Consider the following 27,873-nt stretch of genomic DNA (forward strand, 5'->3'; position numbering starts at 1 on the left):
GCAGTTCAGGATTAAAAAGATTGTCAAAACTTGAAGTTGTTTTTCTTCTTCCTTTTTTTAAAATATCTGTATATATGTGGGCTTTAAAATGTTTAGATATCATCAAATTAGCTTGGCCAAATGTACTGCAGTCTCTGTTCTTGTAAAGTGTTTGTCCTGGGATTGCACACTGTAGCACATGGGTAGAGAAGTATCTGCAGTGCAGAAAAAGAAGAGAAAAGAGCAACTATTTGTTGTATCATTGCTGTACTGCACTTGGCCTTGAGGCTGCTTTTGAGGAAGCAAACAGTTAAAATTTAACTCTACATCCTGTTGATCAACTGTTTGGTGGTTGGTTTTTTTTTTTTTTTTTTTAAATATGCTTTGAAGCAGACAGATAGTGGAGACGGCTAATCATTAACAGTTCCTTCAACTTCCAAGCTCTACTTTGCTTCTGGGATTAGCTGGCATGGTCCCTAGCACCCAGTTATAATGGCAAAGGGGTTTGTTTGATGGTTTAGTTTAAATTTGCTTCCCAAAGGAAACATTTTGTGCTTCTGGAAGGGCTGTCTTCTCCCAGTCAGTACAAAGCTGGACTTTTTCCTGCTGGATTATGTTGTCTAGGAGTGAGAATCCCAATCCCTATTCCCCAAATTTTAAATTATGCTACGTATTTTTGTTTCAGCATAAGCCAGGCATACTTGAAGCTAGTCTAACTGTTTGCTAGTGCTTGTTAACCTGTGTTAACCCAAGCTGGTTTGCCATACTTTGCTCCTCTCCATCTTTGATGTTTAAAAATAGTTTTTTTGCATGAAATCACAAACTAACTGCTGTTTAGCTGTCTTGTTACCATATCAGAGTGGACACTTAGTCATAGCTACATGTGCCAAGTGTGGCCAGAGCTTTGAGAATGGTCTAGTTTGGCTGTTACCTGGCATATGTGGCTTGTCTCTCTTGGGAATTAACTGTTGTCTGGCTGGATAGCTGTGCTATCCTGCTAAAAATTGCTTGTGTTTTTGGTTTTTCCTCTTTTGGAAGTGAAAAACATTGCCTGTGACTAAACAATAAACTTCAACATCAACATCAAGCAAATAGATAAAAATACAAAAATAAACAACTGTTATGTGCTTTGTTTTGCATAATGATCACAGAGCAATTAATAACACGCAGTCTTTACAGATCTAGAAAAAGTAATTTCTTCTTGAAGAAGCAAGATGCTGTCTAGTAGCTGACGGGCAGCATATTGCTCTGGGCAAAGCATATGCTGGGAGCCTTTGCTTTGCATAGGGGCAAAATACCGCCTTGCTTTTCCAGTGTATCAGATGTGGTAAGAGTTGCAGTCTCATTTGGTTTCAACAGCAAATTAGTCTCTTGCACAGGCATGCCTGCATGCTGTTCAAGATGTACATACATGCCATAAGTTGCTGGCCCTTCACAGTGATACAGATAGTCTTCTCTGTGCTTGGTTTACATTACTGAAATCTGTGGAAAGACTTTACAAATTGCTGCTCTATATTTAATTTTGGATAAGCTGTCTGTTATAATTAATAAATGCTCTTTTCCTGTTCTAAGGGTTTTTTTCCGTTAACATGAATTTGTTGCAAGATTACTTAAGTCATTTTCCAAAGCATGTATGGTAACAGCATCTGTTCCTGGAATTTCTTATCCTCTGCTCTCGTAATGTATGGAATTTTCATTGTTCATTGCAGGGAGGAAAAGTCAGTCTTCATGGACTACCTGTTAGGAGAAGATGCATCTTTTTGTACTGTGAAGGGTTTTGTTTTGTTTCTTTTTTTCTTTTGACATCAATGTTAAGATAACTTAGTATAAAGATGCATTTTTGTCTATCCACTGAACAAAAAATGAATTTATTAGTAACAACAGATTCTGTTCATGAGAATAAAGTAGAAGCATGGATTTATTTCAAGGGGCATAGTAGTATTTTAAAATACCCTCTTTTAAAACATTGTAGTATGTGCCTTAAATTGACGTTCTCCTCAGCCTCCCATATTGCTATGTTGTTTAGGTGACTAAAGTTTTTTTCACCTATGCAGTGCTCATGTATTACAAAATATGAAGAGTTGCATATTATTAAGGATTTCTGTAAGATAGTTTGAGACCTGGTAGTATCATTGAACTGGTTCAGGTTCAACCTGAACTGGGTTCAGGTTGTACAGAGGAATTGGAAGAGAAATAAGAACATCTAAGAACATGTAGCACAGCACTCAGATAATGTTTCTTGATCTCACTGAAAGCAAACTAAAAGGCAGAAATTACATGTATATTTTAGTCTCTAAAAGGAAAAGAACAAATAATAGCTGGAGTAGGACACGGGTAGTCTTGTTCTTAAGTCTTCACTCTGTTGTCTGTGAAATTAGCTGCCAGAGCAAACGTGGGTGCAGTGGGTGATATCTGATACTGATGTAGTGCTAAATGCTTGATGTATAGGATTGTCTTATTTGGAAAGGTGCTTTTTATTCCTGACTTTGGGATTTTTCAGAGCACAAGTATTTAGAACAATAAGGCTTGCTCCAAAGCTTTATTAGGATATTTAATTAACTTATTTCAAATAAGCTAATGCAGACATACACATTTCATGTCTTGCATTGCTCTGGAAAGTCACAACTCTTATTTCTATTAAGATTCCATGCACTTCCAAAGTAAAATAACCTTTTACGATGTTACAAGTTGTCTGTTATTTAGCTTTAAGCTGTGAAAACCAGCTTGCTTGATATCACTGCTTTTAGGTGCTTCTCCACTTGTGTTCCCACTTGTAATCTGCAATGCCATGTATCAAAGCTGTTAAGGAGGATTTTATTTCTTTCTGTACTTACTCAAGAGAATTTAAGATTATTTGAGCATGTGCACCAGTTAATGAAAAAAAAACCAGTTCAACTGAAAGCATTTCATAGTGAACTCTGAACACTGAATGCTGGCTTTCCTGAAATGGTCATTTCCTGGATGCTTACCTTGCTTTTTTCATCTTGCCTCATATAGAAGTAGAGTGAAATATAAACTAATTTTGTGCTTCATCTTTGACTCTGCTTCACTAAAAAAAAACTTGCACATCACAGTATCCATTTTAGATTAGGCATTTCTAGAGACGTACCTAATCGAGTACTGGTGGACAAGGATTTTTCTTTTTTTCTTTCTTTCTGAACCTTGACTCTGTGTTTCTGTGACAGTGTCTTCAGGAGGAGTTGATGCTTACAGACTGAAAATTATTTTCCTTAGTGGAAAAAGTGGTGGCTTAATAGGTTTTGTTCAAAGTCACTTAAAGAGGTGTTTTTTGTCAGATACCATCTCCTGCAATGAGATCCTGAGGTTCTAGTAGGTACTTAAACCAGTAAATTCCATCCCTGAATCTTGAAATAGGCTTCCTAGAGGTGGGACTTCCTATGGCATCTGATGCTTGATTTGTACTTGTTCTCCTTCAGCTAGGTGGTTATATTGCATGTAGAAGTATGTGTTTGTTATGTGAAGCTTAGCGATCCTTCACAGACTGCTGGACTGACCTTTCTTTGTCTCTTTAGGTATTTCCTAATAAAATGATGGAGCTCAGCATATTTTATATTCCTTTACTTGCATCTTTAAGGCTCTGTGTTATTCTTTTAGTAAAGCTGTTACAAACAGTATGACTGAAACTAGCCTCAGTGCTGAAATTAGTTCTTTCCTTTGCAGACTCTTACTCTGATATGCACTGATGGCTTGGCTGAAAGAAATTACCGCACAGGCTTTCCAAGCTTAGTTCCCCTCTGGGGCTGCAGGCAAATTGCTTTGCTTGTTTGTCCTGGTTTCCCAGCTGTGGAGTTGGAGTAATTTATTACTAGTGTCAGTCAAAAGAATGTTGAGGGTTAATCTGCAAGTACTGTATCTGCATAGTGTCTTTAGAGTGTCAAAGCAGTAATGCATAATTGTAATTTTATTATTAATATTGGTTATTTCATTAAAGTGTAATTTTCAAACAATGTTCATGTAGATTAAACTTATTTCGTCAATAAACTGGCATCCTTCCAGCAGCATTAACTCAGTTCAGACTTTTTATCTTATTAGTGAAGCCTAAATGTGTAGATAGCTCTGTAAAGAAAACAGCAAATGCCTAAAGAAACCCATACTTTCTTGTTTTTTATCTAGACTGTGGACATCCATAAAGAAAAGGTTGCTCGCAGAGAGATAGGCATTTTGACGACCAATAAGAACACATCAAGAACTCACAAAATTATAGCACCAGCGAACATGGAACGTCCTGTAAGGTATATTCGAAAACCTATAGACTACACGGTGCTGGATGATGTTGGCCATGGCGTAAAGGTAAGAATACCTGGACACTTGAGGACTCCAAGTAACACAGACCAGGAGATGGGGTCAGGGCAGAATGTTACTGACATTAAAATACTTAGTTCATTTATGGTAGGAAGGGTTATGGGTTTGATATGCTCCCACATACAAACATTTCAAGAACAAAATGGATTGTTTTACAGTGAGGGTTTTTTGAGCAATGTTTGCAATAACCGTGTGACTGTCAGTGGTAGTCACAGTGTCTGGAAATAATGGCTCATGATCTTAGGCTAATGACTTGTCAAAAAAGCCATGACTGACTTTTAAAATTATCACTCCTTCCTCCTCTGATTAAATTGTTTCTGCCACTCCCTTTATTTCTTTCATTATTGAGAAAAATTAGGTCATCTGTTATGGGGAAACTGGCTGGTGGGGTGGGTGTTTTTGTTGGGTTTTTTTGGAGGGTGGTCAGGAGAAAGGGGGTCAGCTAGTTGGCATTTAAATCTCAGTGGCATTTGATGTCTCACTCCCATTTGTGCTTTTGGACAGCCTCATTTTCCTTTTCTCTAAATAAAAGCCTTCATAAATTAATGTCTGCCTCCCTTGAAATGGTCATAGTTGAAGTGAATTAATATAACACCCTTTGCTCCCTGGACATCTTTTTATAAAAAATAGCTTTATATCCCCCTTGAGCAGGCCTTCCAGGTATATTCAGTTCACAACAATCTTCCCTTGAATGGCATTAAAAAGCTTTTATTCAGCACCCACGTATGCTCTAAAGCTTGTATTGTGCATGCTCAAAACAGGTTGCTTGATCCATAAACGTTGACGTTGTTAAGGTGTAGCAGTTGCATTTTACAATATGACTATTTGCTTTTAGGGGTACTGGTGTCTTTATTAATGTGACCCTATTTGTTTAGGGGGTGGAAATGAGGTGCCATTTACCTATTTCTAGGCAGCTCTTAGGGAACATTTTTAGTAAAGGCTTTTTTAACTGTTAGTGGTTTAATTCTGTATTAAAAACCTGGTCTGTTCGGAGGTAAAATAGCTTCCAGTAATAACCAAATTAGCAACTTATTACAAGTCAGCTACAAATCATATATCTTGCTGTTGTTTCTTTATTGAGTGATTTGCCTAAGTCTGTTTTACGACTGTGGAAGGCATGAAATGCTTAGTAGAAAAATGATGTTGGTATTTTCTACGTAGACTTGTTACACAAATGAAACAAGCTGCCAGCCAGGCCTCAGGTATATAGTTCCAGATGGCTGTCATGCATTTGACACTTTCACCAGTGTTGACATTCACTGGACACACTGTTGAGAAGAGTGGGCTGAGGTAGTGAAAGACATAATTACATGTTTTTAGCCATCATATTACTGGGATTCCGAGAGTGTGACACAGATCATAGCTCTGAAGGAAGTAGCTTGCTTTGTCTGCAAACGTAGATGTAGCTAGTGCTATTATAAGAAAATCAAACCAAAACAACTTAAGAAACTGGATCAGTTCCTGTTGGAAGTCAGCACAAATAATGGATAACACTGAGAATCTGAGTTGCCTCTTGAACGTACAAATTAGGGGGAAGCATACAATAAATTGAATTACAAACTTTGTCTTGTGCAGAATGGTCTTAGAAGATGCTTCAGACTCTGATAACTCTTATTTTCTTCACCAAAGGTTTCACCCCAAGTTGGACAGCAACATGTCCGATAAGGTCTTAGAAACTATGTTTTTCTAGAGAAAAAGAAGTTCTAGTTCTGCCTAGAGCAATTGTCAATTTGACTAACTTGCAGGTCCTTGAATGTCTTCTGCTGTGGCAACTGTCAACAAAATACAGTACAACACATACATTGATATTTTAGTATTAAATAAAAATTATGCAACACTGAAATCCGTAGATGAAAATTTATTGCTGTTACTAGGACTCTCTGTTGCGTTCTGGTGCAGGATTTGATAAAGAAACAAAGGAAAAATACAAGGAAGAGAAATCAAAGATACAGGCTGGATTATAGCCTGTTTCTGCTTTTATTTATTTCATGAAATACTGATCTTAGGAAAAATCTCATTAAAGTATGCAGTATATTTTAAGGGGTGATCCTGAATTGTTTCATATAAACTGTCTCGCAGAATTTAAAAAAAAAAAAAAATTATAGAAAGATGGGTAATCCTCAGGGTAAATACTGTCTTCCCCTGTACATCTTCCATCTGAGCAAATGCAGAAACAGCTCCTGTGCGTACTCACAGCTCATTTTCTTTGTATGTGCCTCTGCTGCTTCTCATGGCTGTGTAGAGGTGATGCAAAAGCTGATGCCTGTGCTTGGGGCGTGGAGAGCCCTTCTCCATGTGCCCCATCTGTCTCACATGCATGTGAGACATTTTTGTGGGGGCAGGTGAGGGTGGGTGTGGCAGTGATGATAAGAAGCTGCTCTCTATAGCAGGTTTCCTCCCTAATGGGAGACACCTCCTTGGAAGGCAGGGCTGTTTCCTCTTCCAGCAGCTTTTTGGTAGAAAAGCTTTTGTAGAGCATCCTAGGATCGCAGAGGTGCTTTCTCCTTCAGCCTGAAAGCTCTATGGCAGCCCCAAGCTGCCCTAGCTACTCCACTCTCTGTCCCTTCTCTTTGCAGGGGCAGATACAGACAAAGTCTCCAAAAGGACTAAAGTTGCTTTTTTTTTTTATATATGTGCCTATGAAGCCAAGGCTAGCATCAGTCAAATTCAGGAGGGCTTTTAAAGTTGGTTTGCTAGTGAGAAGGCTTTCCCTTGCAACACAAATATTACGTGTAGATGGCTCCAGGAAACACACAGGCAAGCATTTTTGCCCGTCTGTTAAGTAGTTGCTCAGCTGTCACCCTCTGGACATAGGGGAATGTAGCTGGAAGTCATTCTTGGTAAATAAGAGTAACTATCGTGATGTGAGAGCCTACCTTCCTGTGTAGAGCTTGGTTTAAAATTATTAGGCAGAGGCTACTTTAACATTTCCTTCCTTCTCTTCCCCTTCTTTTGTGAAAGGAAAAAAAAATAGTGTGCCAGCAAATAAATAGGTCAAATACAATTACTCATACAGAAAATCCTCAGTTTAAGAGGGGGGAGAAGGAGGAGGGAGCTTGGAAGCTGCCTTAAAAGCCCTGAACTTGGCCTTTGAATTTATTATAATCTTTTTTTAAAATAGGAGGCAGGTGGAATTGCAGCAATTTGTAAAATGGCAGCTAAGTAGGAAATTGAAACAATGCCTTATGGTAAAGGGAGATAAAATATTGAATACATGCTAAATTGAAATGCCTAATAGCTGTAATTGGATCGAGTTTGTTTTATGGAACTAATAGTTGTTCAAAACCAAACTTGAATTGTATATGAAGATTGATCACTTTTCAGCTTTAAGAAAAAATTCAGAATTTCATCACCATAAAACACTTGCATTTCAGTGCATTAAAACTGTAAGAAGCTTTCTAGCCCCGGAAGTCAAACGGGAGTTAAACATTCAGAAATCTTTCTCAAGCAAATGGAAGTTGGAAGGACTCCCTTAAAGTAGGGGTTGGGCCAAAACTTACTGAATACTAAGCTTAGAGAAGGGAGCCTTGCTTTCACCCTTGTTATCCTTGTCAGCCTGCCCTACTCACCTGGAGTCCTCATGCTTACATCTGTGTCAGTGCAAAACAAAAATGCAGACGAGGTGCTGATGGGATGGTGGAAGGCTACCTAATCGTGCTTGCTTCCCCTTTAGGATAAGACCTTTTATGTGTTAGCCATTTGAGTATTAATTTTTAAATAATTCACTGTAATAAAAACAAAGTGAGCCAGGGATCCTGAACCTGAGCCTCTGCTGCCTTTGTACCTATATTAGCCTCTATCAGACACTCAGGCTTCAAAGGATGTCATGTTGCCAATTTCATTAATGTCACATCATCCCTCTGGGGTCATGGCCAAACAGTAAATATTGCTGTAGGGTAAAGAAGGCTTCTCTGAGGGAAAAAGTAACTCTTCCTGTTGTCAACCCTAATGACTCTGTTGTCAGCATTGACACTGTGTGCTTTTTGTAGGGCACTTGCTACTGGAAATTCAGAAGTGTGCGTAGTGTCATCTGATACAACGTAGGTTTCAAGCCTTTCTGCTTGCAAAGAAAACCCAAAACTATAAGGTCTCTTTATTTTCTAATTTTGAAAAGAATTTTTTTTTACGTTAACTTTATTTTATTGTAGCTAGATTCTAGTTACAACTCAATTAAAAAAGCTTGAAGTATTTAAAGGCAGGAATCTAGGTATCTTTCTCTGAACAAGACTACTGAGTGCTGAGGGAACAATATTAAGTTTGTCTATCGTCTACGAGCAGGTTTTTGTATGTTAATAGCAGTTTAATATGTAAAAACATTTTGAGGTCAAATGTGACTTGAAAATTTTTGCCTGCTCAGTTTGGAAACTAGAAAAAAAAAAGAAATAAAGGAGAGAGAAGCAATACTGACAAGCTACATCTGGAGAAGACTTTGTAATTACTAGGTTGCAAGTAATACTGGGAGAGGTTATAGTTAAAAGATAAAATTTCACTGAGAAGAGATTTACCTACTCATGTTCAACTTTGAAAGAAAAATTGATTTGGAACATAAATTTTCTCAAAGTCTGCCTTACAATAGACTATAAGGAAATAAAGAACAAAAAAAGGCTTCTGACCCATTCTGATAAGGAAGTTGAGACACAGGAATGATTTCTTTAAAACTGCAGAGAACTAGTGGCAGAAGTGTGTTACCCTGAGTGTTGAACACCCACGTACAGTCTGCCTTCTGAAAAACATCTTTGATTACACATTCTCCTGAAGTCCATGTCTTGATTTCTGTAAAGAAACCATGTTCTGGACTTTACTGTATCCTTTCCTCAGGCATCCCATACTTTCATGTACAAGTACCCTTCCAGCTGCTTTTCCTGCTCTTACTGTCCTCTTGTGCTACTCCAAAACTGCTCCACTGGTGAGACAGGAGGTGATCTTGTGTAAAAATCTATGAGGATGCCTGTGGGGCAATTGAATTGCCTAGCTGCAGATATGTAATAGCACTCTAAAAGGTCTTATGGCCGGCTGCCTTTCTGTAGGGATGTCTCAGATAATTCTCTCCTGACTAATAAAGGAAATACCTTTTTAAGTAAAAGGGGTGGTTGACTAAAGAGTCATCAAGAGCAATCATGTGGTTTTTTTTTTTTTCTCTATTGTGGTTGATGACTGTGATTACTGGTCAAAGGTAACAGATCTAAGGCTGATTATTGCTTTTACACAGAATACAAGTTAAAGTTCTGAGTTTGCCAGACACTTAATGCAGATTAGACTAGCGCAGTTTTTAAACCTTTGTTTCCATTGATCAGCATTTATATTGGATGGTCTTTAATGATGGCTTTCAGTGATCCTACATATGGCAGGATATAGAGTGAAATTGGCTCTTTAAATTCAGGAGTTGGAGAAATAGTGAGCGATGTACAGCAGGGGAAGTACAACCAAACCTGCGCAGAGATTTGAAGTTTCTGCAATCTGAAATTGGAGAGTTCATAGCTGAAATGTGCAGGGGAAACTTGCTGGATGTCAGCGTGATGAGGATTTTGCTCCTGTGTGCAAGTGGCCTTTTGTATTTCTGTGCTTATAGATATATTTGCTCATATAGATGAGTTGTGTGCAATGTCCCTAGCCCTGGTTTTCCAAACACAGTTTATAATTCAAATAATAGCTTTCTGGTTCCCTGAATCATGACTAATGTTCCCCCATGACTTGTTACTTGGCATGGAAACTATTGAAAACAGTTAGATGGCTGCCTCCTGAGGCCAGCCAGCAGAGTCCCTCAAATGTCTGGACATCCTTTGGCTATCAATAGATACTTCTGATTGCCTCACACCCTACACTTTCACGCCATTCTTGGTCTTGTCCCTTTGGCCTCAGTTACAGAAACCTGCAATACTGCCTTTGTCGGCCGGTATTTTTGTACTGTTTAGACTACCAGAACTGAGCACGCTGGAATTGCCGAAATAGTTGCCTTAAGCAAGTAAGCCTCTTACTTGGTACTTACAGTCAATGCTCGACTGTCCCAAAACATTGCTTGTCCTGTCCAAACCCACAACTAAAATTCTCAGTCCAGGTGCTCTGAATTCCTGGCATTGGTTACAGAAGCAGCTTCACTTTTGGCTTTGATAAATGCCTTGAATGGCTGTTGCAAACACCTGTTTTCCCCATTGCCTTAATTGCATTACTCCTTTCCAGCCCACTGCTGGCTCTCAGTCCTTGGCCAGCCTGCTCTCCTGCACTGTCAAAACCCTGCGGATGTGCCACTGTCCTAGCTGTGATCTTTTGGAAATGCAGTGAGGTTGACTCCTGTTTCTTGAACCTGAGATTGTGGTTTCTTTCTCTTAATTTTGTGACAATCCTTAAAACTTTATCCAGGACTGCCACATGCTTGGTGAGTTTTCCCTGGAAAGGCAAAATTGTTCTGCTTGCTTCTTTAAAACGTCTCTCTGCTATGATGCTTGCAAAAAACCCCAACCAATACTGCTGCTTACTGTGCTGTATCCTGATCTGTCTAGTTCTCTGCCTCAGCATCACAAGCATCCCCAGCAAGCCTACACACTGTGTTTTTGTTCTGATGTGTATGTTATCCAGGATGCTGGTATCTGGCTGAAAACTGTCTCCTGTGTGTACAGTAATACAACTAGCGGGAGGAGAAGGGAGTCGTGCTCCTTGCAGCTTCTGCAGCAGTTCTCAGTGCTGCTCTTAGTTTGACTAAGCTTTTTTCCTTTTGCACCTCCTATCTCTTACAGATTCCTCTCAGAACAGTCTCTTCCCTCTTCAAGCTGTGAACCTTACGTATGCTGCTACTTCATGCCCTGTATTTCCTTCCTTCCCGACTCTGACCTTCTCAGTACTGATCAGGCAGTTGGTGATGGTCATGTTCTGCCAACTGGCTGGCTAGCCTAGAGGCATTTGCACAGACGCTTGAACCTACACTAAATATGTACCTGCTTTTCCTTTTGGTTTTCTGCTGTCTTTTTTTCACGTTTTTCTTAAAATCATAATGAGTCTAGACCCTGCTGCCTAAACCATTCCCAGCTCCAAGCAATTTTTTAAATTGCTTAGAAAGCACTACATTTGGTTTTCAGACCAAGAAATGCAGCAAGGTTGACCTCATAAGATCAGCCAATAAATACAAGAAAATGTCTCCTCCTAATTAATTATCTTATTAACCATGATTAAATAGCCATATGGTTCATCTCACATCGATTCATTTGCTTTCCTCCCTTACTTCTGTCTTTTGGATCAGGAGGTCCTCTCCCGTAAGAATCTGTGTTCCCTTTGTGTTCCTTCCTTCTGTGTTTTCCTGCCCGTATGACTCGTTTATATTGACAGCAACAGAGAGGACATGTATAGAGCTTTTTACTTATAGAAAGCAGTATGACAACAGTTACTAATTCTTCTACACAATAAAGAAGTGTGTGTATCTGTCTGTATAGTGTTTAACTGGTAGCAAAAGAGATGAATCTCACCTGATGTAGAGGTAGAGACAGGAATACAGGTCAAGAGCTGTTGGACTTCAGATATATGTTTAATATGTTAAACAGTACTTAGCAGTAGAAAGGTTTGAAATGAGATGAAGATTTCTGAATTATTGCTAGATGTTGATATTCATACTGTCACTGCACTGGAGGCAGAATGTAACAGTGATTAAGGAGGAGGTGGAAAGATTTACCATAAGTGGTGAGTGACACTGCATAAGGGAAGGAAAGAGAGGAAGCTTTTTGGTTTTGTATTTTTGAGGCAGGCAAATTAAGTAGTAGAGGCTGGGTAAGAAACCATGCCACCCTGCCTTTAAGCCTTTAAAAGGTTTGTATCTATGGCTGCTGGGGAGGGATGGGACCAAGAGTTTCACTTTTTGGTCTTTCTTAACAAATTCCTTTTATTATGCCATTGCCCTTGGCAACTGGTGGAATAAGGGGAAGGGTTGCATATTCCTGTGAGAGGGGAAAGCAAACTTCATTGCTAGAAGCCTGTTTTAAAAATATAATACCTGGGAGACTACCCTGGCATCCTGGAAACTGAGCCTTCGTGTTTATCCATGAAATAAGTATGTGAGGACAGAAGTGGTTTAAATGCCTTGATTCTGCCACTCTGCTGATGAACCTCCCTACGTTGGGAGGGAATGGGACGACCTTGAAATTTACTTACCACAGCTAAATGTTTTCATTTGAATTTTGGAGCAGGTTTTGTGTTTGTTCTTGTAATATGAATAACTTAAGGGTAGTGGCTTTCAAACTCCTTTGATTTGTAAACCCCAGCTGTTTTTCAGTGGTTTTGCAGACCCTGTCAGAAATCTCACATATGCACATTGCTGTATAGTGCATTTTAATTATTTTTTCTGAGTTCATGGATGCCTTTAAACTGGTCTACGTTTCTTTGAGGAGGAGGAGGAGAAGAAGGTGCAAACCACAGTTTGAAAAGCTGTGCATGAGGAGTCTTGTTCTGGAAGTGACAGTTTATTTCCAAGCAACCTCAAAAATAGCATTGGGATTATTTTATGTTTTGGGGTTTTGTGTTTGCTTGGTGTTGGTTTTTTGTTTGTGTGTGTGTTTTGTCCTTTCTTTTGTTTTTAAATCAGTGAAACTAACCCTTTTCCACATTCAAAAACATGAGTCCTCCCCCCCGCCCCCCGCAAATTAAAGAACTCAAGCTTGAATTTATTTAAAATTTTACATTAGTTTTCCTTATGAGGCCAAGTTTTCAGAATTTTTTTTTTTCCTCTGCAATGATGAAGGCTGTAAAAGTGATACAGTGGAGCCATATAATGACTTGATTCTAAGAGCTAAAATTTCAGAATAACAATCATTAGAGCACTGCCAACACAGTTTTGAGCAGCCAGCGCTGTGCTGGCTTGAATCAGATTTCAATCAATAAACCAGAGGTGAAAGGCACTGCTGCTCATCCTGTTTGAGAACTCCCTTTTCTTTATTTACCATTCAATGCAGCAGCTAGGATTTCTTCAAAACACATGAAGGTTAAGTGTCAAAACAACAGGCAAGTCTATTCTGTGCCATATAGCTGAAACTGTGGTTTTGTGAACGAATTCGTAAGTGCACGTTGCCACTGAAATAGCATTGATTTGGGTTTGGACTTGAATGGTCAGCGAAGAGCTTTTCAACCCTTTACTGCCCATGAGGAGCCTGGCAAACAAATCTGGCAAAGCTTAGCTAAACTTAATTTTGACACAAGTGTTTTTCCTGTGGTCACTTAGTCAGACACAGAACTTTCAATGACTAAGTGAGCCAGTAAAATCTCTGTTAGTGTACTGGGATGTAGCTAATTATCAGTAGACATAAATGATTTTTTTTTTTAATTGTGATTATCTGTAGTTTAACCTGTTCTATCAGTTGTGATGGATCTGCCATTAATATCTACCTTTTCCCCCCCCTTTTTTTGCCAACGTTAAGTGGCTAAAAGCCAAGGTAAGAAGTGTTATTTCTCCTTTGACCCACAGTGCCTCATGTGACTGATAGTAGAGGCTGCAGAGCCATTAAAACTGAAAACTAGCGCTCTCTTATGCTCTCCTTTGCTTTCCGTAGGATATTTAGATTAAACGTGCTATACTTGATTTTTTATTTACAGCGTTTAGCGTGTGTCAATGTATCTGTGATACATTGACATCTGCATTTATACATAGATACATTAATTTCTCTAACACATGTAGTGCTTTGCTCTGAATTCAGTAGATGCCTTGATTCCCTTCACTTACATTTTTTGCAGGAGACTTCCCAGACAACCTGAATGACTCTGCTAGTCAAATAGCAGGGACAAATTGAGAAATTTTGGGCCCATGCTGACTGTATTGTACTGTCAGTGTTAAAAAGTTTGATTTAAATTATTAATCCCCCTATGGAGATGAACACAAATGTGTCTTCCCTTTAAAGAAAAGAGGATATAAGAGATTTGTGCGTGAACCTGTCAATTGCCTACCTTTCTGATGTCTGTTGTAAATTAATAGCAAAAATAACATTAAGCTTGTATTTAGACTATTTGTATTTGCTGGGGTCCGTCTTGCGTGTAGCTGAAAACTTGCTGTTTGACAGCTGTCTGGGAATTCTCACTTCATATTCTTACACTTAAAAAAAAAAAAAAAAGCTGTCAATAATAGAGCTGCTCTGTTATAAAAATAAAATCATGTTTTTCCTTATTTCAGCATGGAAATAACCAGCCTGCAAGAACTGGCACCTTGTCAAGAACAAATCCGCCTACACAAAAACCACCAAGTCCTCCCATGTCAGGCCGGGGAACTCTGGGGTAAGAATGAAGACTGCTTGGTCCCGCCTGTGTAATAGAAAGTTTTAATTGTGCTGCTGTTGGTGTTTCTTAAATATGTGGATATATGGCAATTCTGATTGCGTTTAGCAAAAAACACAATTACCTTTTCTGCATAAACTCTTTCAGCTGCACTGACTCTTTATTTTCATGATGACCTTTTGAAAGAATGTTTTTTCATGGGGGATGGATTTATTATAGATATGGGTAAATGAAGAGGCTATTGTTATGCCTGATTTTTGGGGATAAATCCTTAGTGACACAAAAGAATATCAATAAGGTTTTAACTTCAGTGGGGAAAAGACTTCATTGTTAAAGTTTTTGTCTACTCATTTCTCAGTATTATAAGAGGTATGAAATGGCTGTTGGTGCCATATTTGTTGCATTATCTAAGCAAAATTTGTGGCATTGTGAACAAATTGGCAACATTGATTCTCGCAGCCTTGTGCATTTTTATTTTTATGCTTAAATGAGGAGGGATTTTGCTATTCCTGAGTTGCACTGTGACCAGAGTTCCCTGCCGTAGCATGTGTTTTGCTGCTGTGGACCTGTGGGGAGTGAAATCTGCTTATCTTGGTGTGCCAGCAAGTAGTTGTTGCTAGGGACCAAAACATTAATGCTTGAGAAGCTCAGAGCATGTGCCATATGGTTTTGTCTGTGCAATGTCTTCCAAAAGGCATCCTAAACAAGACCTTGTACCTATTTGTCACTCTCAGTCTTTCTGTTATGCTATGAGGGACCGAGGCACTGTAAAGCTGGCTGGCATGGTTGTGTTGGCTTCAGGTATGTTGTCTGGGAGAGGTGGGGAGCTGGAAAAATGACGAATAAAAAGACAGAACAGGATGGAGATCAGGAGCAACGGTCAAGGAAAATTAGGAGCAGCAACTCCTTTTGTTGAAGACGTAATGATTTTTTAATCCTGATTTGATGCTTTGCTGCTTCACCATGGCAGTGTTTGTTGTGTATTCTGCAGAGAAATTACCCTAGAGGTTTCCTCAGCATGTTTTGTGAAAATTCCCATTGCTCACGGGCATGCAATCAGTATTCCAATTGTCTCTCTTATCCCAGCTGAAAAAGAGTTGTTTATCGGCCCTGGGAAGCTGGGTAGTGCTTTCATGTCCTCCTGGACATTTCCTCGTGAAACAGCAGCATTGATGTACTGGTGAGCTGCCTCTCTCTAATGCTCCCCCCTGAACAAGCCAGAGCTGTTTGGTTGCCTTAGCTGATGCCTGATAAGGATTAATCAGCTGAACGTCATTTCCAGATGAGCTTGACAAGAGGCAGCAGTTGGCTGAGGGGGAGGAATAATGTGGGTTCGTACAGATTTCTGTCTGCCCTCCTTGTTCAGGAAGCGCAGCTCTTGTCTTGAGCAGCCGTGTTCTGCCAAAGCATGAAATATAGGCATGACTGTTTCCCTAATTTATGCAGAAAAAATTGCTAGAAACCGCAAGGATACTAGTCTTTTCCCTTTGATCCAGAAAACAGAGATAAGCGTGTAAAATCAGAACGAGCTTGGTGGGTAACACGGGCCTTTAAGTATGTGCTGCCTATTGTGCAGCTTGTCCCTCCAAGGCAGGACTATCTAAAGGAATATGGTGGGGAGGGAGTCCTGCACAGAAATCGCTCGGCCTGAAAAGGGAAAGGGACTGCAGGAAGCAGGGGTCTCTTCGGCGGACCAGGAAAACCTTGGATGTTCAGGGTGGAAGTACCACAGGAGAATGAGTGAATTGCTGGAGCTGGATGGAGGGAGGAGTAGTTGCAGCAGTGCCTTGAGGGTCCTGGGACAGAGCAAAACCTTGGACTCCCTGTAGCTCTCCCTGGTGGCAACGGGCATCAGCACTGCACTGAAGCGTTGGGATACGGTGAGGTGGGGAGCGCTGGGCAGTGTCAGGGAAGAGTGTTTTCCTGCTCTGCATAAGGCTGGCAGAAAAGCAAAGGGAAGGATTGGACTTGAGTGACGGAAAGAAATTATTTTTTACTTCTCTGGTGCTTAGGAGTTTGAGTTCTTCAATGAAGCTGAGAAGAGCAAAGGAGAAACTGAGGCATGGCTGAACCTGAGGGTGTAGTTGGGGTTTGCTTTTGACAGTATTTTTAAATTGTACAGGCAAAATAAATAGTACTACAGAGCTGAGTAGTAGTTCCTATTGCCAGTGCATTCCAAGGTAGAATACTTCAAAACATTAGTTTTCAAGGTTATTTCTGTTGCAAGCACATTTAAAATCTTCCCTGCTTATAATTTTATTTGGTGATATTTAGAGCTCTGTCTCTTACAACTGGAATACAAAGTTTCTTTATTTTTCCCACGACTGATCTCTTTTGGCAGATCTATAGGTGGTGGCAGTCTGCATATTAAAATCATCTGGAGTTCTTTATATAGACAAACTAATTTACAAACACCACAGTGCATGCAAACAATTACGGTATTTCTGCTTTTCTCTTTGAGAGGTTTTAATAATAAAATGTTATAGTTAAAATTAAGTACCATTGCATTCCATATTGTAAAAAGGAAGTCAATAAGTTTCTTAAAATATCAGGAAGCTGTATAACTTACCAACCTAGTTATAACCAGTAATTGAACAAATGATTAAATACCAGTAGTTTAGTATTTTTATTTTTGCTTTGCATTGCCAAATTCCACATCTTGCAAGGGATCCCTTCGTTACTGGTGCGATCTGAAGAGCTTTGCAATTCAGTACAATAAATGCACTGTTCTTAAGGCAGTAATGGGTCTGGTAAATAGATCTCGAAAGATGTGTGTTATATTTCTGACGATGCGGTCTGCTAGGTGACCTTGGAAGTCTCTGGGCTTCCCTTTCTTGGGCTGCAAAATGGAGACAATGAAGCTCATCTGTGAAGCACTTTAAGATCTGCTTAAGTGGTATGAGATTGCTTGATTATTGTGTGAAACAATGCTACTGGGAAGAGCACTGGTGATTGCAAATGTAACTTGTTCTGTGAATCTTTCAGCCTTACTCCTGTCTTAATGAGTTGAATACCTTTAGCCAAGAATGCTTTTAGGATGGTTAAGTGTTTGGAGGGGAGGGGAAGGGGGGAAAGAGGAAATTGTTACAGTGGAAGTTTGTCCTGTGCAGTGTACTGAAAGGTAACCCTGGAACATTACGCATGTGTAACTATTGTATGTTATGTAGTTCAAAGAATATATTTTGGGTGGTAAATTTAGCTTAGGCTTTTTTAATCAGTTTGTGCTGCAGGCTAACTTTTATGGATCTATCTACATAAGAGCACTTTAGAGAGTTGAATGTGACTTCTCTACCCCGCCTGGTGGAATTTGTTTAATATACTGTAATGTGGGTCACTGTGCAGTGATCGCTCATGAAAACTTAAAAAACAAATGGCTTCACTACTTCATTCATTTATCCTTTTGATCTTCTGATCCTTTATCTTTCTCTCTTCAAATCTTTTTTTCCTTGACCAGACGAAATACTCCTTACAAAACCCTGGAGCCAGTCAAACCGCCAACAGTCCCCAATGATTACATGACCAGTCCTGCCAGACTGGGTAGTCAGCACAGTCCAGGAAGGACGGCTTCCTTGAACCAGAGACCACGAACACACAGGTAGAGCGTTTTCTCACTGTAACTCTTTCCTGCCTGGCATGCTGATGCTTACTAAAGTCACAGAAAAGCTTTGAAGCTTTGTGCCTGTTGGCTTTTTGTTGAAAGGCAAAAGGTGAGTTATTCTACCACTCTGCATTAACAGAACTTCACTGTATTGTTGACTTCTCTAACACATAGAAGTGTCTTCATACTCTATAGAAGCCTCGTTGTATCTAGCAACTTACTTCCATAACCACAGGCCTTGTTTCGTATATTCAAGTTATTTTGTTCTATGGAATTTATTTCCCAAGACTAAGCAAAACTTCAAAGTTTATGCAGTTGCAAGGTAGAGTAGTGATGGATCCTAATGGGTTTAAAGCTTCATTATTAACCTTAGCCTAAAATACACTTAGGCTTTTTTTGTTTTGTTTTCAAGACCACTAATTGCAAAGAGAAATTTCTGTTGATTAGAAACACTGTGGTGAAGGTAGTCTGAAAGAGCTGATTGCTTTCTTTTGGCTAAAACTTAATGGTCATAATCAGTGCTAGTGTGACAGAAGTAGAAGATAAAACCTATTCACAGAGCAGGTATTGGCATCAGCTGGTTGTTTCCCCATGCTTAAGGGCTTTGATGAAAGAGTAGTCTGTGTTTTGGGTGAGAAAGGTGTTCCAAATGTACCTTGGGTTTTTTTAATGTAACTTTTTTCTCAAGTTGCAAGGCTACATCTTTATCTGAGCCTTTTGAGTGAGTTCAGTTTTTTCAATTTCATTTTTATCATAGGCTATAAACTGCAGGGGAAAAAAACAGACAAAAGAATTCAATGTAGTTAGAAGGAAGACGTTGGCTTATTTTTTAGAGAGCTTCTTTCTTTTTTTTTTTTTTTTTTTTTTTTTTAATTCCCAGTAGGCAGTTAAATATGGTAGGTCACTAACAGGGGTTGAGAGAGTATTTTGGACACAGTTGATCGTGAAATACTGTCAGAATGAAATAACTTATGAATCTGGCTGCAGATCTTGTTAATCTCTTTAGCTGGCTACTGTGAATGCTCCCTACTCTTGTCTCACAAGATCTTCTTTTATGTAGATTGAACTTAGAAATTCAGCTGCAACCATGGTGACAAGATCAAGGTCTTCAGCAGACAGAACACTAATTTTGAAGGAATTATTTTGGCTTCCATTTCAGATCACTGATTTTCTTTTTTGTGACAGTGTTATTTTCTTAACATATATTTGAATCATTTGCACTTGACTCTTGACAGCACTGATTTGTAGCTACCCAGGAATGGTAAATAAACTATAACATCAGTGAGTATGCTTTAATTAGCATGGATGGGTTAAAGTGGTGTTTTGGCTTCAAAAGATCTTGACTACTTAGTTCCCTTTATATTATCCATTTAATCCATGTAAATTAAAGCCTTGGCCTAAGGAGTGCTCTTGGATAAGAATAAGGACAGATTCTGCCTGAATCTTGATTCTTTTTCAGCTCCCTCAATGAAAAGGAAGTGTTATGGCCTCCAAAGGCACGTGTAGAAATGTTATCCAGTAGTTCACTAGAAGTATGTTCTGTAAAAATCTGTATTGCTGGCCTCTAATTTGTATATCATATAACAGTACTTAGATAAATTGTTACCTGGCTGTACTGTTACCTTTCAGACTATCTTAGAAACAAACTTCTCATGCACAAAAAGTGTGTGCATGGGCGGGGAGGAGGGTGTTAGATATACAGAAAATTATCCACACCATACCCCACACCACACCCCACCCCAATTGGTTTATCGTGGCTGTTCTCAGTTAAAAAGTTCTCAATCTAAACTTCTGTTCTGAGTAGAGGAAATATTCCTTCATCCGGCAGCATAAATAATCTTAAATAATTGTTTATAGTTTAGGCATGAACTCTTCCAGCCCCAGCTTATTACTTTCAGTTATTACAAGGCCACTGAACTATTCCTGCAGTTGTTACTCCATTGCCTAGAACTGGTATGGTTGCTTACCTTTTTGTTTTTTAAAGCATTTAATTAGACATCTTATGCATAGTGATGTTTATCAGCTTAGCTAATTCCATTTATTAGGAGTGTAATGCATCCAGACTTGATTAGCTGTATGCAATTGTAGGTAGAGACAGAGGCATTTTAAAGGGGATTTTTCAACAGTCTATAATTGAGTTAGGCTAGCAGAGCTTGCACAAGAAGTGTGACTGTTGATAGGCCTTTGTAGGAAATGCTGTGCTCATATGTGTGTTTTTCTTTTATAGCGGTAGTAGTGGAGGAAGTGGCAGTCGAGAGAATAGTGGAAGCAGCAGTATTGGCATTCCCATTGCCGTGCCTACACCTTCACCGCCAACCATTGGACCAGGTATGCGGGACTCTTCCCATGGTAACTTAAGGCTGTAATGTCAGTCGCTTGTGTTTGCAGAGGGATTTTGACTGAATACGATGGGGTAGAAACTGTCCTGAAGCACAGTCCTAGTCAGGAAGTCTCTTATGAGTGCTGAGGGACATCTAAAGTTTTAATTCTTTACCAAAAGTACTTGCAGAACAATCTCTTATAGAGTAGCGGATGGTTAAAACACCTTTGTCGGTCCATGTTTTTACAAGATAATCAAGGGGTGGGGGGAGGATAGCAGAGAGGTGTATCCTTTTAAAGCTTAAGTATATTTTTAAATGCCTATTAAATGCCTATCTTGGCATTTCTGGATGCTCTGAGAAGCAGCAGCAACTATGTACATGTTTGATGGGAAACGTTGTCTTCTGAAATAGCCTGCTAACTTTACCATCTGCCAGCGATGGTACGTACATGTTCTTTTTTTAATTAGATAAAAGTCCTTAGTTCAAATAAAACACAGAAGATGACCTACAAAAACACTGCTAGCAGTAGAATTCAGGCTTATCCACCAGTGTTGTTTATGCTACGATTACAGTCTGAAGTTGCTAAGCTATGATGATCATTGAGAGAGGCAGGAGAACTAGTGTGTATAAGATAGCACAGCAATAAAAAAGAACCATGCAGGATCTCTCAGCATCAAAAGCATACTCCCTTGTCTTTAAGAATGATGAATGGTGAGAATGTGTAGGATCCTTCTTTATTATAAGCCGGCAGGATTGTTATCGTGGTAATAAACCAACTCAGTCACTTGTTTACTATCTGTGTATTTTGTAAGCACATAAAGCTAATTTGCACAAGGACACAGTGGAGTTTTGGTGTAATGTAATTTTGCTATTGCACCTCTTAAATCTCTGTTCCTCAGATGATGAGTCTTCACTTTCTCACACACATGTAGGCTTTCCTTTCCCAGGTGTTTCTGATCCTGCAGTGGTACAAATAGGCATAAAATCTTACTATGTCTGGCATCCCATAAAAATCAATGGGAATAAAGATCTGCAGGTACAGAACCCTGTGTAGGATCAGGGTCTGAGTTTGTATCAGTTGACCGAAGTTGAATTTCTGTATTTATTTGGGAAGCCTATCAAGTGCCCATGGTTTCTTATTTGGTGTTGTTTTGTTTTTTTGTTTTTTTATTATTTTTTTTTAATATATGGCCTAATTGGGAATATAAACTATTTTATTAGCACACATTTCTGTTCTTCCTCCTCCTGGAGCCCCACCAGCACCACCACTGCCACCACCTCTCCCGATGGGCAGTCCGATAGGTGAGACTTGTGTCAATGCTGAAGTGATTGCAGTCATGCTGCATAATCAATAATCATCTCTTCCTAATGGACTTAGTGAGGGTGTTTTTTCTTCTGTGGTGGGGTCTACATGATTTTAGTATAAAAATCAGTTCTGGGATTTTTTTTGTTTCTTTGTTTTTAAACAAATCTAATCTCCACTAATTTCCTGTGGTTAAAGCCTCTGAAGGTAAATGCACAAGGTATGGGGAAAAGGCTGCCAGTTGCTTGAAATGTCTGTTCCCAATAAAGTTAAGATCCAATTAGTCTGATCTATAAGAACTCAAAAGCAGCTTGAATATTGGTATTCTGCTGTATCACTCCTGCAGCTGAAACTAAGCCACAACAGTTGCACTCTGGTTTAAAAATGGTAGCTGATGTGTAGGGTGATGTACGTATTCTATCCTGTGGGTGTAAAGTGACTGAAAAGCAGAAGAGTCTGTCACAGTGGCTGGGGTTTGATTCTGTAATGCTGCAGGCGGCTGGCAAACTGGAAGACTTGAGGATACGAACTAACAGTTCTTGAAAAATTGCTTCAAGCATTACATATAGCTGTTAGGATGGGATCTAAAAGTAGTACTTTTCAAAACAGGCAGGATAAAATACCCCACCCCTTCCTGTCACAGGCTGATGACAAAATTCATTGATTGTGTTATGAAAGTAGCTTTGGAGGCTTTGACCCACATAACCCTTTGCACTTTCCCTTACTGAAGTGTTAAGTGAAAGTGACTTTGGATAGCATTACAGGACTGCAAACTTCTGATCACACACTGTTTGTATATATGTGTGTGTGCATTTTTGTATATATTTATATATATTTATATAAGATATATACATATGTATATAAAAGCACAAAACATTTTATTGCAAAACAATTTTTGCATTTAAAAATTGCATTGATCCATGTGACCTCAACATGTGAGATTCATTAGTTTGCAAGGTGTGATTCTTTTCTCATCTGTCAGGTTAATCCAAAAGAGAACTTAAATTGTTTTATTAACCTTGAAGTTTATGCAGCAAGCATGTGGAAGGTAAAAATGGGTATTCATCCTGAAGAATGAGTGACGTGTCTTTCTGTCAGCTGGCATTGGTGATTCTGATTTGTTAGTGCAAATTCCATCAATATAAAAGCACAACTAGCAAATATGATCGATAAATGTGCCAAGTGTCGGAAGCTCATGACATTTGTTTTACTGTTTTGTTAGAGTGTCTTTTTATATTAGATTGGAGACAAGTTCTGGTTCACAATGGAAAACATTTGCTTTGAGCAGAATGTGGATTTTTTTCTGTGTGCTTTTTAATAAAGGGTATTGCATGTAGAATAATTGAGATATGCTTAGGAGTTGGAAGCTGATTCAATTTTCCCGTCCAATCCAGTCTCTCAAAGTAGTTCTCAGCATTTCTCAAATGCCCTTTATATGAGTGTTGTTTTACGTCCTGTGTGTTTTTTCTCATTATTGATTATAACAGGAATGTTTGTTTTCTGTTAATCTCCTGTTACTGGCCTTAAATTATTGGAGACCTGTAATCAAGTATTTCCCATGTTCTGGGCTTTTTTCTATTTTCTGCATTCTATCCCAAGTAATGCTCTGCTTAAGTCTTTTCCTTGGTTCCTCTGGCTAATGCTTTTCAGCTGCTCCGGGTTCAGCTCCTGGTTCCCAGTATGGCACAATGACCAGGCAAATCTCGCGACACAACTCTACCACTTCTTCAGCATCTTCTGGTGGATACAGACGGAATCCTTCTGTGACTGCCCCATTTTCTGCTCAACCTCATGTTAATGGCGGGCCTCTTTATTCTCAAAATTCAAGTAAGCTTCTAAGCTGTGAAATCACAAACTGTTTTGAGCAAAATGATTGTAAAAGCTTGCATGGCATTTTAATTCATTTATGAAGAGCATCAACCAAATTACTGCTTTCTTTCCTAAAATAGAAGGAAAAACAAACAAGAAAAACCATATTGAAGTTGCACAGTGATTGCATTATATGCAATTATACTGTTTTCCCCTCTGACTTGTTTGCTGTTACTCATGACGAGAAGTTATTATGATTGCCTATCTAATTATAGGCACGTTATACTTAGAATTTCAGGTGTGCTTGGAGAACATAAACTAAAACCAGATTTTTTTTTTGCAGGAGACCTAATATGGTTGTAGTACAGTCCCTCCACTACTGGGCTAGTGGCAAGAGAGTACTGTCAGAGCACAGTGCTCGTGTAACAAACTTTTCCCATTACACAGTTCCTCCCTGTCTCTGTCTCTTTCCCAAATGCTTTCCTGATTCCAAGTTTCTCCTTTGTTCTTAGTTTTAAACTTGACTGTTAAAGAAGAGCTCAGTCTCTCTCTTTAGCAGATGACTCCTCTGTGCTTCCACAATAGTAGGAGTATAGACGGAGATGAATGAGGGAAGGGATGGATGCCATGGGCAAGTGAGCAGGTTTTAGTCAGCAGCATCCTGCCGACCTACCCAACAGGGCAAACGAGGTTCACTGCAGAAAGATCTGCAAAATAAGGATCTACCTGAGTGTTGGTAGAAAGCTGTTTCTATCAGGAAACTTCTTCCTTGCTGTTTCCATAAATTTTTACCAGATACACATAGAGGAGTGATAGTCCTCTAATGGTTTCTGGAGGTGTTCTTCAGCATGCCAACTCTTTAAACTTCAGAGTGATATTTCTTTTAAAAAGAAAAGTTTGGGCTGAGGATCACTTTGGACCAGTGTTTCCTGTGGTGTACTTACTCTTAAGGAAAGAATGCCTATAAAATGTTTGAGACACTGAGGTGAAGAGTTTTCTCAGTGGTTTAGAAGTACTACGTTTATCAGAAAGCATTTTTATATGCAGACACAGTACCTATCTATTATTTTTTTTTTCCCTAATCCTGATTTTCCTCCCACTCTCTCTCGCCCATACTGGCCCTTCATTTTTCTCCACACTCTTGTTCCCCCAAATTAATTCACCATAACAACAGAAACTCCTTCATGTTTGAACAGTTGTGTTCTGTTGAATAAACAGGGCTTTACTTCTGGAATACGTCTGGAAATAGTTCATTTGTCTTAAATGCTGTGCACACCACCATTTCTTAACATTTACATTTGTCCAAAGCAATTTTTTGCTCAAATGCAGGTGCTGTTCCTTAATCTAGCCTCTCTGGTGTTTTCAAAATACTGATTGTCAATGGTTTTTAAACAGTATTTTGATGGGTGTGTTTTTCTACTTTAAACTGTTTTCTTCTGTTTCTATAACTGGTGGGTTTTTTATTTTTTTAATGCTACTGTCTTGACATTAAATCCAGGTCCCATGTTTCCTTAAGGTTTTACTTTTCATGCTAACAAATACTCTGTTTTTTCTTAGATGTTTACTTCAATTTTGTGAGAAACGTGTTTGTTCTCCCTGTTTTATTGATCATTTCTCCCATACAGTTTATTTGATTATTGGTTTTGTAATGAACTAAATGCTCCATTTTTATTCATCAAACATTAATCTTAGTTATGGCTTTATTTAAAACTGTTGCTTACTTGGAAGTACAGAACCTCTTTCAAATTTGGTTCCAACTGGATTACCCTGCTGAATTCCCACCTTCACAGGAATTTCTCTGCTTCAGTGCAAGAGAAATTCCAATAAGAAGGGGCATGGTATAAACAAATGAGTTGATGTTTTGTTGGGTTTTTTTCTTTTCCTTTTTTTTCTTTCCCTGCCGCTTCATGGGGAGACGTCCTGACAGAGCTGATACGTTGAATGGCATGCCCTACTGCTACCATGCCTCTTTGAAGAGTTGAACATTTCGGCTGTCCGCTCAGCATCTCTGAGCACTGGTGACTTATGTCTTATCTCATTACTCACCAAATAGGTACATACTTCAGAGAAGACAAGCTTGCAAGTGCTTCTTAGGGAGCTCTGTGCGCTAGTGTAGCCAGTTGTAGCTGCTGAAGCCTTTGCCAGCCTCTTAGGTTGCTGAGTGCCTCTAACCACAGAAGACTTAATAGTTTAAAATAAAATTCCATTCTGCTCTAAACCCATCTGGTTTTCCTACCAACAAGCAACAAGGTCCCTTTTTCTATGTAAAACAAAAACATAGTAAGCCAACCCACTGCCCCCTGCTCCAGCAGAACAAAATTACGGGCGGTGCTCTCTGTATGAATATTAAGTATTGATGTTGCAGCATTGTTTCCCTTGTAAAGTAGTTGCCTTTGCTCTGTGTCAGTGCTGCTTTGCTGCACTTTATGTAGCACTCTACTTCTAGAGGAGGAGTCCAGAATCCTGCGAAACATCACCTCTACTTCTAGTACCATACTCTTAAAAGATAACTCCTAAATTTGAGTAATCCTTATTTGGCAGCAAGACTAAAAGCTCAGTTTTGCATGCTCTCCAAGTGAAGTGGAGCAAGTCCCTTCACAAGCGCATCCTGTGAGCTTCCAGACACACAGCCCGCACTCAGCTTTTTGTTCAGCTAAACGCAGGGGCACGCTTTGCTTTTTGATCCTCGATTGGCTAACCACGAATTCAGCCTTGTTGGAAACAAGCTTGAAGAAGGTTCTTCCATGTGTGCGTTCTTGTTGTTCTTTACATACTTTGTTTTGTGGTCCTCGTTACTGACGGCTGCTTTTGTTTGTTTCCTTTTTTTTTTTCCCCCCTCCCCTTTGTCTGTTTGACTTTCCCCGATATGGTGTGTGTGTGTGTGTTGCTGCCAGTTTCTATTGCTCCACCCCCTCCCCCTATGCCTCAGTTGACTCCACAGATACCTCTCACAGGCTTCGTGGCCAGGGTGCAGGAAAACAGTAAGTTTGGACAAGCTGAGCTGTTAAAGGGTAGAGCCTACTTTCTTCTAGCATGCATGGCTGGCAAGTCAGACTCTATTTTGTTTCCTTTTCCAGAAGCTAATACCATCTTGCATTCTAGTGTCAATATGCTATTGGAGCTGAAGGGCACACTCTTCAATATTCTATAACGTGCATGTTTATTACTGACCCATTTAAGTTCTGAACTGCAAATTGATTACAGAAGTACAGTGTGAAATATGTGGCATCTGCTTGGTGTGAATATAGAAATGTATCTTAAAAATATTAATTCTATGTTGAATCATCCTGCCTGAGGCTTTTTTGCTAGGGATAATTGATTAGTTTTTATTAGAAAGGCTTACATAGACTGTCAAAATATGTACTGTGTAACCATTGACTCTAATACTGTAGCAGTTTTCAGGAAGCTGTACAGTCAATTGAAAATGTGCAGTCTTATGATCTAATGCCGATACAAAGGAGCTTGTAAGGTATTTCTCTTCTCGTCAGCCTTTCATTCTCCATTTCTTTGTGTTCTCTAGCCAGATTTCCCTACTGAGCTTCTTGCAGCATAGCTCTGCTTGTTAGGTTTGTGAGAGATATGCTCCCTGGCTATGATCTGTGCTGCAAGGTGTTTTATACTGGTAACTCTGCTTTTACCATTACTGCTTGATTCATTTCAGGTGAGTGTTACTGTTCCGAATGCTAGTGCAGCTGTAAAGTCGTGTTCCTGATCTGGGGACATCTTTGCTGTAGAAGTACGTTGCAGTTCTGTAAACAACAGAATGAATGCAATGTAGATAGGGCATGAAGTAAGTATATAAATGATTTTGAAGTGTTTGGGAGCCACAGCGAAGTCTGCTAGCATTTCAGGGGCTACTACTACATAGTAGCTACGTAACTCCTGCATACACTTAGGCCTCCCCGGTCTGACTAGCCTGCTGTTCAGCTTCCCATTAGAGCTTTTAAGTGGTCATGTTCTGAGCATTCCCCTAGGGATAGGAGGCATCTCTCTGGTTCTCATTCAAAAAGAAGGTATTTTGGTGTTATGCTAGGTAAATAGTAAGAATCATGTTGATGTAGAATAGTATGCCACAAAATTGTGTTGAAGAACCTTTAGAAAATTTAAGGTATAGGGGTAAGCCTGCTGAAGATGGAGGTTATAGAATGTCTTCACTTGCAGGTAAACTTGAGAAAACTGTCACCTGCTTCTGAATTGTTCCAAGTATTGTCCTCCTGGAGATAACGCAGTCCTTGGGAGAGTGGAGGTGAAAGGGGCAGACTTATTCATGTGTGCAACAACAAAATGCAAGCTGACTTGTG

At 39.3% G+C, this 27,873-nt stretch overlaps 1 protein-coding gene across 10 annotated transcripts in view; it reads left to right on the forward strand.

Moving 5' to 3' along the window:
* ABI1 (abl interactor 1) overlaps nucleotides 1–27,873 on the forward strand; it is an 81,658-nt gene that overhangs the window by 47,899 nt on the left and 5,886 nt on the right. Inside the window, exons 3-10 of one of the 10 annotated variants that reach the window (XM_075492614.1) lie at nucleotides 4,114–4,290; nucleotides 13,695–13,709; nucleotides 14,441–14,541; nucleotides 17,996–18,136; nucleotides 20,367–20,467; nucleotides 21,682–21,762; nucleotides 23,414–23,590; nucleotides 26,467–26,553. In XM_075492614.1, coding sequence (XP_075348729.1) covers nucleotides 4,114–4,290; nucleotides 13,695–13,709; nucleotides 14,441–14,541; nucleotides 17,996–18,136; nucleotides 20,367–20,467; nucleotides 21,682–21,762; nucleotides 23,414–23,590; nucleotides 26,467–26,553 — 880 coding nt within the window. The remainder of the gene's footprint in view (nucleotides 1–4,113; nucleotides 4,291–13,694; nucleotides 13,710–14,440; nucleotides 14,542–17,995; nucleotides 18,137–20,366; nucleotides 20,468–21,681; nucleotides 21,763–23,413; nucleotides 23,591–26,466; nucleotides 26,554–27,873) is intronic. The other 9 variants (XM_075492617.1, XM_075492615.1, XM_075492616.1 and 6 more) reach the window with 9 other exon arrangements.

Source organism: Mycteria americana, chromosome 2 (genome assembly GCF_035582795.1).
Source record: "Mycteria americana isolate JAX WOST 10 ecotype Jacksonville Zoo and Gardens chromosome 2, USCA_MyAme_1.0, whole genome shotgun sequence".
Classification (NCBI taxonomy): Eukaryota; Metazoa; Chordata; class Aves; order Ciconiiformes; family Ciconiidae; genus Mycteria; species Mycteria americana.